The 14,503-nt window shown below is 35.5% G+C and overlaps 1 protein-coding gene across 16 annotated transcripts in view; it reads left to right on the top strand.

Moving 5' to 3' along the window:
- The window catches only part of LOC121416499 (protein scribble homolog), a 161,673-nt gene that overhangs the window by 57,729 nt on the left and 89,441 nt on the right, over positions 1–14,503 (top strand). For all 16 annotated transcript variants that reach the window (XM_041610030.1, XM_041610051.1, XM_041610088.1 and 13 more), the window contains exon 4: positions 3,743–3,832. In XM_041610030.1, the coding sequence (XP_041465964.1) occupies positions 3,743–3,832 (90 nt within the window). The remainder of the gene's footprint in view (positions 1–3,742; positions 3,833–14,503) is intronic.

The following is a 14,503-nucleotide window of genomic DNA, read 5'->3' as shown; positions in this document are numbered from 1 at the left end:
GTTATTTCTCTTTGACTGATACAGATACATGTTTTTTAAACAAACAATCTTAAAACTGATTGATATATAATTTGGAATTTAATTCTGCAGATCTCTAGTGGGCCACTTTGCTGTTGCTCATGCTTGATAATTTTCAAGAAATAATCAAATTTTGTCGGTGGAGGGAGACAACAAATTCAATTTCTACTGACCTCGGAAGCCATCCATCTTATTGAAAAGAAAGAGAATTTAAATAGCGAATAAATGAACAAATCACCTGGAGCGAAGGAATACACTGATAGCATTTGGAAGCTTTATATGCTGCATCTTGAAGAGACAAATGCTTAAATTTGTTTGTGTGTGTGTGTGTACTGATAGTACATGAAGAATGCTATTTTTGCATTACAGTCTTTATACCCAAAATGAATGTATATATATGTAATGTTAGTTACTGAACATTGCTAAACAATTTTTTTTTAATGTTAAAATAGCAATACCTGTTCCATTCTTATATCAAACCAAGATTGCTTTGCCAGCGTTCCCATTTGATCACTTGAAAGTCGTTTTCAAAACCACTTCACGTAAAGCGGTCTTGTTGCTGTGTGAAAACTCTCAGTGGGGTTACATGTTTTGCGTAAAATTTGAAACCGCAGCATAGGCATTCAATGTACAGTGTGTGGAGTAGCGCACACGAAATGTGTGAAGATCGCTTCCCGAAGAAAAAAACCCACTAAAAACCACTTTAACTAGGCAAAGCGATCTTCAAAACTACATCGCGAGGTGGTTTTCTGAACCAGTTTGGAAGATGGCTTCCAAGACCGCTTCGACCGTTCTTATTACACGTTGGAACTAGATTCCAGTAAACTAGTTTTAGGACAGTAGTGAGAACGGTGTCACGCTAAAATAGTACATTCTTTAAAATATGTTTCGTGAAGGGGTAAAAGGTAGTACATGTAGGTACTGTTTTGTGAGATTCCAATTGATTAACATGGAGCGTATTAGTCATGTATTTAGTGAGAGTATAAGTTGTGAAGTATGAAATATATATTTAATATACTTTCATTTTGTATTGAGCCTGAGTGGGAGAAGCATTCCCATTTTAGATCATTTCTACCCAAATGTTTGGAAATAGTCAAATGGGATAAGAAATGTACACGCATTTATCTTATGAAGATGCCTGTTGAATAGAAAATGCCTTTATGATTTATAAAAAAAAAACTCAGGTACTGTATATAGGTGTACATGTACTGATGTAAATCTTGCTGTGATATTTGGAATAAATTCCCAGAAGGGTTTACAATTATTATTGACGCATTTGAAGTGGAGCTTGTTACAAAAATCTGAACTTGATTGCTACTGCAAGTTCTTTGGGACCTCACTCTAGAAATTGAATTGATAATTCCTTTCCTCGTCGTATTGGTCATATTGAAACTTCTAGGATATTTGTAGTGAATATCAAGTCATGAATGATTAATATGCTTGTCAGGGGCAGATGATATCTATTGTGATAATGATATCAATACTGCAAAATTGAGATGTGTAGAAAAGATAACAAATCTACGAAATGCTTTTTTCAATAAAACAAGAATGTGCTTGGATTCCTCCTTCTCATCCCCTCCCCCAACCCTTTCAAATAATTTAGAACTGGATCAGTAGATACAAATTGGCCTTCTTGTTCTTCATTATGTTGCATAGTGGTTTGATTTACCCTGTTAATGAATTATGAGTGTTCAATGACAATATATATGTGAATTTATTTGCATATCTAATAACATGTCTGTAATCAGGGCTCCACACTAATCCTTTTCTGTCTACTGGTCCAACCAGTTCATACTGGACCAGTAGATACCCAGTTTTTCCATTTTTACTGGTCCAAACCTAAAATATAGGCCTACTGGTCCCCCAAAATAAAGAAAAACATAAAAACACTTGAGTTTGTTTTGCTGTCCTAATTTTATTCCCCCCCCCAAAAAAAAAATGCAACAAAAGTACACTCACACGATATATTTCACAAGTGCCATTATTCAGTTGTGGAGAGCCATTCTTTAACATTCTTTAAGATAACAGAGCCATTTTTTAGATCACAAAAGAGGAGAAAATCCCTTTGTCATTTGTATCAGTTTGATATTTTTTACTGGTCATGTCGGACCAGTAAATCTAGCTATTTCTAATAAGTTACTGGCCCGACAGCAATTTTTACTGGTCTGGGACTGTCGGACCAGTGCCAATGCCGTGCGCTGAGTATATGTAGTTTTTATAGAGCTATATTTACTTTATTTGATTTCATTTCCAGGAATACCATGACACTCATAAACAAAAGTAAATATCAGTATGTTGATTATAATCACAAATCCAATATTCAGTTTTGCTGTTGAAATTCTACTTGTACATGTTTTCTGAACATACTCTGATTCTTGTAACGTTGGCTTCATTAGGAGATGATGCCCCCATTTTATCCTTGCTTTTAAATTAGGCCTAAATTGCAAAAGGCAGGCCATTCATTAGCGTTCATAGAGCTTGTGTATTAGTAAGCAGTCGCTTGCTGTGCAAGGCGTATAGATCTGGCTAGAATATCAATTTCTGCACAGTGACTGTGGGATGACATACATATGTGTATTGAAGGATATTTCCATTGGCAATAGGTGCATGCGTATCTGAAAACCTGTTCTGACGCAAACTCTAATTTCCTCCTCAAAGATATTGATCAATGTTAGATCCCTGTTTTCTCTCTCTCTCACTGTATTTTGTCTCTGTTTCCCCTTTATATCTCTCAAGATCTTCTCGCTGCTCCCCCCCTCTCTCTCCTTTTCTCTCTGCCTTTTTCCTTCTTTTTCTGTCTCTTTCCTTCTCTCTTTTTTTTCTCTCTCACTCCTTCCCTCTCTGTATATCCTTCCTCACAGGGGATATGTTCCCTATACGTAAGCACACATGGCATTGATGAAATGTTTTGTGTACATTTGATCATGACGTAGAAAGATATTATTTTCAAATCTTAATGAAATAGCAATAGAAATAATGGTGTTTGTCGATACTATCAGTGATGGAATCAGGGAGAATATTTACAGTCTAATGTACGAAATGAATGACAAAAATATACACTATCTGGAGACATGAAATTGATGCAGAAAGTGCAATCCTTCTTGAGGAAACGTGTTTGTAGGTAATGCAATTATTATTTTTTTTCTGGTCAACCTTTTTTATTCCTTTTGACTATAAAGTAGTTTGATATCCATCTTTTCCACCATTTGGGGTTATAGTCTTTTTTGATGGGCGTCCTTGTTCAAGCTATCATGCTTATGACTCCCCTCTCATGCAATGGCATTAATGATGATAATAATAATAGGCATTTACATAGCGCCATCTATCTAGAAATATTCTATTCCGAGGCGCGTTATTATTATTACCCCGGCCTTAGCTTAAGCTGCCTTTCAGCGCTCATGCATTCAAGGAATTAATTCTGCCGGGTACCCATTCACCTCACCTGGGTTGAGTGCAGCACAATATGGATAAATTTATTGCTGAAGGAAATTATGCCATGGGTTGGATTCGAACCCACAACCCTCTGTTTCAAAGTCCGAAGACTAATCCACTGGGCCACAATGCTCCACTCCGCATTTACTATTCTACCTTGAAATATTATAATAAATTGGTTTTATGTTCAATTGTTGCATGGAAATAAAATAATCATCCCATTTAAATCTCTTTCCATTCCTCTCCCATATTTTCTCTAATAAGTTCCGATATGTTGTTCTTCTATTCTCAGACTACCACCCGGCTTCACACAACTCCACGATCTCAGACACCTCACACTGAATGATGTCTCCCTGGAGAGTCTACCACAGGATATCGGAAGGTAACACGCATCTATAATTCTTAATGAAAAAAGACATGAAAAAGAATCTTGAATATAAAGTATCAGTTGCTTCTGAGAAGAATTATTTGAAGAGAAGAAATGGGCACAGGTTCGTACGAACAACTTTCCCTTTGATCGACTATAAAATACCCCAAAAATGTCTCTTACTTTTTTTTATGGTAATACAAACTCTTCATCTGTGATGTATTCTGTATGAATCTGCATTACATGCTCTCCTATAGAAAGAACACATGATCTCCTGATTGATGTGATAAAAGAGGCAGTTTAAGTGAAATATATACTAAGGTAATGGGGAGAGTTGTTCACAAGTGACATTACACATCTTCGTCGCATTGCCAACAGGAGGATCTCCATAGCATTAGTGATTGCAATATTCAAATGCTCATAACTTTCTCATTTGTCTTATTTTTTTCAAATTTTTGTTGATCTGATTCTTTAATTTGTCTGTTTTCACACAAGCTATCTTGTTCCAAAGGTTTCATTCTCCTTTAAGTTCAGTTATACTACTGTCAAACCGACTTCAAAATGGCGGATGGTATCATGTCATGAGAATAAAACTGTTACAAATTTGGTTGGTCTGGATTTGGTCTTGCCGACGTGTTCGTGGAATTATCTAGATTAACTAGAAACAGTGATGGCATAAGTATCAATCATTTACAAAACATAAACCATCGGTCTCCTATATGGAATAGGCCTACTGGTTTTGAGATGATATCAATGTGTGTGTGTGGGGGGGGGGGCTGTTAAATAAACAGAGAAAAACAAAAGCACAGTCATATCACCAAGTTCATGATTGGACATCCCTAAAAGTGTGTAAAATACATTAACGTCAGTGTTTATGGCTTTGCCAGGAATAATATGAAACGTTGATGATGATTTATTTGTGAAACTGACCCCTTCGATTGAGATACCAATCATACATTATTTACTGCTGTATCATGTAGTTTCTCCCCCCCTTTTCATGCAGGCGAGAATTGATTGTTCCATGCATAATTCCTATTGCACTCCGCCGGCTGTGATATCCATATTCACAGTAGGTTAAGTTCACACATAATTTCATGTATAATTTCCTGCTTATAGAATCCAGGTGGAATTGTATTAGATGTGGATGGGCTAACATTATGTATTGAAAATAAAATTGTGAGATTTTATGCAAAGTTTGCAGTATGTAATTGAAAAATTAATGAATTTACATTCAAAATATGTGTATATGTACCAAAATGTACTCATAGTGGAAAGAAGAAATACTACTCCACAAACAAAACAAAACAAAAATGAGACAAAACAAACACACGCATATACCAAACAATAACAACACAATAACACAGCTGAAAGATGAGAGGACTGGATGAAACACAAAGCTAAGAGATGAATTGCAAATATGAAAGAACACGTCTGATTGGTTCCTGGTCAATGTTTTGAACCAAATGCGCATGTAACATCGATCTTGATTGGTCAGTAGATTTAGCGATTGATGGCTAATCTTTGTGTAACGGAGCCCTGCTATGGTAAATGTTAGCGAAACGTGGAGAAAGGGTTCTTCTAATGCTCGATATTTATTCATACCAAAAGATAACTTACAGAATGTAATGAATTGGAATTGATATGATTTCATGTCTGACCAGGCAGTGGCACATTGTTATGGGAAACTGGTTCGTACTGCCTGAACTTGGCGTTATTTTTATAACCATCCCATCAAAATTCATGACTGGCTGCATATCGCAAATAGCCTTGGGATCTTTCACATTTGGAACTGGAAGCTTCTATTTCTTCTGCTGTTTGGTTGTAATAGGCTAGCTTAAATTTTGCACAAGCTTTTCTGCCTTCCATTTTGTTTTCTCCTACATCAGAAAAACAAATCAGTATTTGATGTTTATTGTAGTAAATACTGAAGTGATGATTGTTGAAGGTTATGACAAAAAAGGTGGTCTCATATTATCAGAATTCTATGGCTCATCCATGTTAGACATCATATAACATCCCTCTCAGTATCAGTATTTGGGTGACTTTTAAGTCAGATAATTCAAAATTTCAAATTTCACATAATCTACTGTCACAGCTCCATGCAATGTTCCAATCGTTTCTGTTAGGAACTTTCTGCGCGTAATAAGCACTGGGATTGCAGTCACATATTACTTGCAGGAAGAGAAATCTCATGGGTTCTTCATAGGTTTGGCTTTGTTCCTGACCCACTTTAGACTCTATACATATTTTAGCCAATTCCGAAGCAATGTAATTGCTCCAGGGAATCATTAATAAGTTATGCTATGAAGTAATTAATGATCAAACTTTGATATTATTCAGTGCCACTTCTCCCACTACTTAATATCTTTTAAGAGATCCACTTAAAAGAAAAAAAAAATGCATTTGTCAGAGGCGAAATTGGTGCGATGGGTCAAAAATAGAAAAGGATGAATGAAAGAGAATAAATATTAAAATTTACTTGAGCCAATGAATAAGAAGCAATGCAACACTTTGGTTGCCTAGTTCGAACGATATGTGAAGGTCATATTTGTGTCCTATATTGAGTTAGTGAGATATACAAGTGATACATACAAATGCATACCAGGATGGGATATACATGTCGGTGGGCAGTATTCATGGGAGGGGATTTGACACCACATTGGAAGTATCGTCTTGATCTTCTTCAAGCTCTTCCAGACATCCAGGAGCATGGGGACCCTGTTTCACGAAATAAAGGAATCAATCGTACAATCAAGCACAACTTGCATATCCATAGCGAACCATGTACACAAGTTATGATCAATATCTATTTATCTTTCTGTGTTACACCCCTTGATGTGATACATGCTGAAATCATATTAATGCATCCTTATGATAATATCATGGAGATGACACGGTAACGTGACTCCATCAAACTCAGTAGATGTGACATGTCAGCCAAGCCCTAGGTCAGGGAAGTCAAACTTGATGTGTGCCAACCAAACAATGTTCATGTAAAGAGTCTGCCTCCAAATCTTGAATTGTACTTGTAGTAGAAGCATACCAATGTGTGAGGAAAGAATAATACCTGACGGCAACAGGCGCAGATTCTGACTTTTACAGGGTGCAAATTTGTCTGAGAAAGTTGACGAGAGAAAAAAGGTCATCAGTCCAAAATGACCTATATTTCTTCTCTCAAAAAGCAAATAAAAAAGAAGAAAAGAAAGTTCATCACTTATTTTACAGGGTGTGACTGCACCTTCCGCCACCCCCCCCTGGATCCGCGCCTGAGCAAAACATTATTAGAAGTACACACATGTAGAGAAAATTTGAGCTTTGGTTAATTACAACTTTTGCATTTTAATACGGATGAATGAATGACTGTAGGTCTGGGGTTCAAACCCCACTGCAGTGCTCAAATCCTTAGGCAAGTCATTTCTCTGTACATTTGCCGATCTCCACCCAGGTGAAGTAAATGGGTATCTAGTATAGAAAGAAATTCCTTAAATGTTCCAGTGCCTGATGAGGTAGCCATGCTAAATAATATGCAGTGCTTTTAAGTGCTATATAATTTTGCATATTATTATCATCATTATTGTTATAAATAAAGTAATATGAATGATAAAAGATTTGTATAGCACGTGTGAGATCCACCTTGTTAGATACTCAAGGCTCTCCTAGTCTACTGATTCCGGTGCACACAGCTTTAATAATTTGATAAACAAACTAATTTTTCTAAAAGGATAATGATGGTGCACCGTTTTGAAAATGTTCGAAACGAGGCAAGTTACTAAGGGATAGGGAAACAATGAATGCGGACCTGTCCAATGTGAAAGAAAGCTCTAGGAGAGATGAAAAGAGGGTAGAAGTGTGTCGAAACATGAGAAGGAAGATGAAATTCCAGGTCTAAGTGCATTGGATTTGTGAGGTGGATGGTGAGTTGAAATAGATAACAACAAAATGGAAATTTGTTGAAAAGGTCATCCTCATTTTATGCAGGAATTTCTAATTTATCTAGAAGTGAATGAAAACCAGGTTGTGCTGCTAGAAAGTATGATTGATCATTTGTATATTTATCATCATAAAAGTTCTTTCTTAAATTTCATATTTTTTTTTACATGTACATGTAAAGCCCATGTCAATGATTAGCAGCATAAGATATATTTATCTGCAAAATGATTAAAGGTAGTGTAAAATTATCTGCTAAATCTGCTTCAATTACAACTTTGATAGTGTAGATTTTCTTGACTTTTAGTTCTCTGTTCTTTTTAGTTTGTAGAGTTAATGCCGCTGTTGTTTATTCCTTTTGATTTCAATAAATTAATGTCTACATGCCCACAGCAGCATAAAGACACAGCAATAATTTCAAGTGTATTGACACTCATTGAACCAAGTGATTTGACTTTTTTCTTCCTCCTCATTTTCCCCTTCAGTCAAAGAGCTTCCACCGGCGTCCAATTAGTGAGAGTTTGTTTGAGCATTCAGTTTGTCTTTCTTGTAACACTGTCCCTTTTTTTACTCCAATTCCAGTTAGGGAGTGAAACCATTTAGGTAAATTTGAAAATTCATGTCAGTCCTAGAGTGACTGCAATTACATTTGTTGCCTGAAAGACCGTTGGAAAATGTCTTCACTAGGGACTAGTAAGACTTGCTTCCAATAAGAAATGCAAGAATTTTGTGAAAAATGTGCTGTAAGCAGCTTACAAAATGGCAAACTTTCATTAGCATAAAAGGCATTCATTGTTACAATAATTTCTCTACTTGCCATTAGTACTGAAGTTTTATGAAAGAGAGTCCCCAATGATTTTGATGCAGATTTCTAGCTTTTCTACTCGTGATTTGATCTATAAATTGACTTATTCCTCACAATTTTCTCATAATTACAAATATTGTTGTTGATTGAATTCAGATAAAAGCTTAGGAGTTATTCATAATTCACATCATATTTAGGATACAGGGGTCACTAAATATTCCTTTGCAATGATAGGGTTATGTTTTTTTTTTTTGGGGGGAATTATGTATTCTCAGTCTGATATTGATCTGTTCTCTTGCTGAAACACTGTCAGGCTTTGTTTGAAATTGATACCCCTTTCATAAACCCAATTACGTGGATAATAGCAGCATAATTTGGTCGTAGAATCGGAGGAGGACCAGAGTTATCCGCATTATTTCGATGCTGCAATTATCCGCATAATAGCAGCATCGGGACCAGATTTTTACTTTATGAACGCATTTCCAAAGTAATGCGTGTAATTGCCATGGTGTGGTCACAAGGTCACCCTTTTGCAACACAACCCCATCGGAGGGGGCGTGTGCAGTTGCCATGACAATTATCCACATTTTTCAGGTCGGGCGCTCATAACAAAATAGTGTGAATTATTTTCGGAGTATGTGAATGCAATTTATATCGAATTATCTGCATTACTCTTAGGCGGATAATTGGAGGATGGGTTTATGAAAGGGGTATAAGTGGTTTTCTTGCAATACTATTGCCCCTATTCTGAAGTCAGGTTTAACTTAGACCATGGTCTAACTCTGTGCTAAAATTATGGGAAGCTAAAAGTGTCAACATTTTTAAGTTGTATGTTTATTATATTTACTGTGCTCTTTCCTGATTCTTCAGTGGTGATGACAATCATCTATTTATACAATTATGAATGATTTAAGAGCCAAATGTGCTGAAATATGATATCTCTACTGTTAGTGATTTATGTAACAATTGGCTATTCATACTTAAAGCACAACTGTAAACCTGAGTTTAAGTTAAACCCGACTTCAGAATACACACGTATGTGACTATATTTCTTTTCCCTTTCATTCATCCTGTACATGTACATGAACTTCTAGATGATAATGGCTAATCTTTTGAAAGTTACTGAAATGTTGATTGTTAATTTGGTAGAAAATTGAATTACATTTGTAGGTCAATATGAATGACTGGCATGTGTGCTATTATGTAGGAATGTTTTATTTATTTACCCAGTGATTAATTGAAAATGAAAATGTATTACTTGAAATTTCCAGTTTCCGAGGAAATGCATAATAATGATATTCAGTCAGGCTCTTAAAATGCTTTACAATACTTCATGGATGAATGCAGATTATTATTCATGATGTTTGTTGAGGTTTCTTGTTTCAACTGGTTTGAACTGTACTGTGTGTACAGTCATAGTCTATTCATTTCTCCTTTTCTTTGTTGGTGAAAATAATTCAAATAAAAATTAATGTGCATGTCATTGCATAATACTTGAGTGTTTTATAATTGCATTTTTTAAGTACTTATTATTCTCTATTTGTCAATTATTTCAATTTTTTTATCTTCTACAGTGCGTATCAAAAAAAAGTTTACACTTAGAAAAGATCCTGTAAAATTATATATTTGTAATATCCTGACGATTTTTCCACATTTTAGCATTGGTACAGATCCATTTAAGCAAATGACGATATAACTGTCGAAAAATATTTCCGCTTGAGTGAGCACCACTTACTTTTGAAAAGTTGGTGAAAAATGATTTGCGCAGAACTTTGGAATAGTTATGCGAATAAAAGTAGACCTTAATCATGAAGAACACGTGGAAATTAGCAAGTAAAATTGATATGAAGATATCTTTTACCTTTTTAAACTTGTTTCCTTGCCCAAAACACTTCGAAGAGTGCATTGCGCCTCATCTCACTCCCCCACACACCGAGTCCATCGTGACGATATTTGCTTTACACTGAGCTGTGATTTACATGAAATGGCCTAGGCTTGATTTTCATTTTGTTAATCATTGCCAAGCTTGGGAAAAGTGTGGAGAAACAAGTATTAAATGAAAATGAAATGTAAACCAACTTTAAATGATAAAAAATTAGTGGAAAATGCTGGAGATGTCTGATATAAACTTTTGTTCAGATTCAGTTATGTCCTCAGATCCAGCTGGCACAAAAAGGGTAAAGGTTGTGCTTACTAAGTGTTGAAATTTCAAATTTGGGAGGCAAAATTGTTACAAAATGCTTGAATGTATCCGTTTTATTTCAATTGGCTAAAAGTGCTAGGGAAATTTATTAGAAATGCTTCGCAGGGTAAGTTTGATTTCGCCCTTTCCCCTTGACACAGCGTGAAAACAAGCATTTCTGCGCAAACAGATTTCTGCGAGCTTTACAAAAATGGACAGTGCTCACTCAAGTGTAACATTCTGTCAAAACTTTTACCTTCATTGGATAGATGAGACCCAAACCCATAATTATATGTGAAAAAATTACCCACATGTTGTATATTTATTAATTCCCAGGGCTTTTTCAAAGTGTAAACTTTTTTTTGATACGCACTGTATATTCAGACAATAGATACAAAAATGAAAGTTTTGCCCACATATTTTTCATGGCATAACAATATCCCTCCGTATTTTAAGTATAACCTCTATTGATGATGAAAAGACTTGTTGAATATTCCCATGACCTCATGAAGAAAAAAAGTAATTTAGAAACCTATAAATATGTATTCCTACCTGTAATATAGGCCTATGTATACAGGGAAAGTGCTGGGGGTGTTGTAGATTTGAGAAGACAGTGAATTAGCCAAACTATAATTGAAAATGAATAGACACTGGAAATATTTAGAGAAGATGTCTCAGCATAGATGTAGGAATAACAAGTTTTCGTCAATTCACAGGTCCTAGGATTTTTGTGAAAAACCTAAAGCTCACCTTAGATATAAAGTAATGTTGATGTAAAAAAAAAAACACCAGAAAACAGAGGAAGAATTTTACCAGTGGCTGTTTTGAAAAGTATGTGCAAATTAGAAAGTGAGTAACACTCAACTCCACATTACTCTAAAGCTCTAATCCCTGGGACTGGTGAATATATTTCAGTAATGTCACTATAATGACAATGCATAATTGAAGAGCTCTCGGAAATCCACAGACATGTTCAATACGATAATATGAATTGATGGAGCGCTGGTAGAATTATCCCTATCCACTTCCGACATAGCTCGATGTCAAAGGCACTGAATTCCGCTTTTAAACTCCCGGAGGTCAAAAGGTCAGGAAAGTGCTAACCTAATTAGCAGCCTGTCAAGATATCAGGTCATGGCAGCTTGCAAAATGTATCTCTTCCTCCTGTGTTGTTGTCACCATCAACAGTTCCTTGAACCCTAATGGGGTGAATGCACTTTTAAACCAGAAAAAGTTTCTGCCCCGTTTATTTATAGTAAGTGGATATTATTTGATGTCTGGGCCAATGGACTGGTGATGATTAAACAATCAGGAAACTTTTTTTTTTGTTTAATTGAAGGCAATACGAGATTCATCTACTTTATTCAGTAAAGGGGGCGGGGGCTTTCTTTGTAATCCATGCTATTTGTTATGTTAATTTACCTCTCTCTTTAAAATAACTTTGTCCAAAATATTTTCTTAAGAAGTATAATTCATCTGGTAATATACATGTAAGCCTACACTTACACTTATGGCCAATTTAAACAGAAAATAAAATAAAATACTGATATTTGACTTTGAAGTGGCAGTGTAGATATCTATTGCAATGGTTGATGGTCTGTCTGTGTGGTATAATTTTGAGTAACACACCATATGGCTGACTGGTATATTTCTGGGTCATTTCCCTCATTAACTCATCACACATTTCACAGCATTCCAAATTCAGGTTCATGATAACATAGAAATTGGGAGGTGGTACTACATGTACATCTACATGTACATCTGGTTGGGTTTTCCAGGTCGTAGACCCTCATTGTCAATATACTTTTTTTCTCTTTAAAGGTCAAGTCCACCTCAGAAAAATGTTGATTTAAATAAAGAGAGAAAAATCAGACAAGCACAATGCTGAAAATTTCATCAAAATCGGATGTAAAATAAGAAAGTTAAGACATTTCAAACTTTCGCTTATTTTCAACAAAATAGTTATATGAACGAGCCAGTTACATCCAAATGAGAGTTTCGATGATGTCACTCACTCACTATTTCTTTTGTTTTTTATTGTTTGAATTATGCAATATTTCAATTTTTACGAAATTGACGATTAGGACCTCCTTGCCTGAAGCACAAAATGTTAAAATAATGGAATTCCATGTGTTCAGGGAGGAATAAAACTTCATTTCACATGACAATGACGAGAAAATAAAAATATTTCATATTTCATATAATAAAATACAAAAGAAATAGTGAGTGAGTGATGTCAACTCTCTCATTTGGATGTAACTGGCTCGTTCATATAACTGTTTTGTTGAAAATAAGCGAAACTTTAAAATGCCATAACTTTCTTATTTTACATCCGATTTTGATGAAATTTTCAGTGTTATGCTTGTTGGATTTTTCTCTTTTTATTCAAATCAAGTTTTTGTTGGGGTGGACTTGTCCTTTAAGGATGAAAGCCTCTTAACAATCAACATAATATTAAACTTTGAATCATGATTTTTTTTATATTCAGATGTATGTGCAAAATATAATTTTCCCATATAAAGATCTATGTTGAAACCAGGAACTGAAAGTTTTGCCACCCAAGGTAAAGGAAACTGTATTACAGAGACAAGTGTCCCTGAGAAAGAAGGTCATTGTAAAAAGGTTCAACAACTATTTGTTTTCTTTAAATGCAGTCATCTGGTAGATCATCTCATTACATCTGACTTTTTTATGTAGCACTGGTCAAAAGATGGATACATGTCAGAATGACAATCTCTCTCTCTGGATTTAAAGTCTGGTCACGTATTCATCAATCATCCCTATAATGAGAAGGATCTGTGATGTGTAGCCGAAACAGACCCTTGGGAGATGCATTAATGAATGTCTATTAGTTTTGTTTTATGCAATGCACACGTACATGCACACCGTCAGACCTGGCTTCATCAGCCCGAGTTTTGAACAAAGCCAGTCTGTTTTGCGCTGTGGAAAATTACAAAATCTAAATGAAACATTAATGGGTTACGTCTTTATTACAGGCCCATGCTGTTTTCAGTTTGTGTAATATATCAATATAATTCAACAAAGTGTCATTTAGTCCACTGCTATCATGGCCAGTTGGTCTAATACCCATCAAGTCTTGTTGTCATATGGCCTTTAGAATACAATTCTTTATCAGTGTAGCAAATGTCAATGGAGGAAAAGTCGGTGTAGCAATTGTCGCTTGATAGAAGCAAATGTCGGCTCTGCGTAGGTTGCTTAAGCAGAGCAAATGTTGCCATGTTGCTGTGGGAGTAATTGCTGTATTTTTAGAAGCAATTTTTAGTTTCAGATTGCTGATTTAAGTATTCCTTCTGGAATATCTTTCTGTAAGGTACATATAAATATGGGAAATTCCCTCACAAGTCTGGTACACTGGAAAATTCAATTAAAGAAGTATTTTTCATGCAAGTGAGAATGATAAGCATGGATGAACACTGAGGCTTTTTATTTTGTTGTAAAAATAAAACTCAGATGGGAGTTTGATTATTGAGGAGCATTTTGCATAGATTTATTTATGGATTTGATTAAAAGATTAATAAGTTAATGTTAATAAGTTAAAGTGGCGCATCGTGGTCTAGTGGTTCTGACTCTCGCCTTTCAAACAGAGGGTCGTGTGTTCGAATCCTAGCCATGGCGTGTTTTCCTTCAGCAAGAAATTTATCCACACTGTGCTGCACTCGACCCAGGTGAGGTAAATGGGTACCCAGCAGGATTAATTCCTTGAATGCACCAAGCGCCTTTAGCAGCTGGAGCTACAGCCAGGGTAATATAT

This window comes from Lytechinus variegatus, chromosome 1 (assembly GCF_018143015.1).
Source record: "Lytechinus variegatus isolate NC3 chromosome 1, Lvar_3.0, whole genome shotgun sequence".
Taxonomy (NCBI): domain Eukaryota; kingdom Metazoa; phylum Echinodermata; class Echinoidea; order Temnopleuroida; family Toxopneustidae; genus Lytechinus; species Lytechinus variegatus.
Note: the sequence above shows the minus strand (reverse complement) of the source record. Positions and strands in the feature narration are given on the sequence as shown.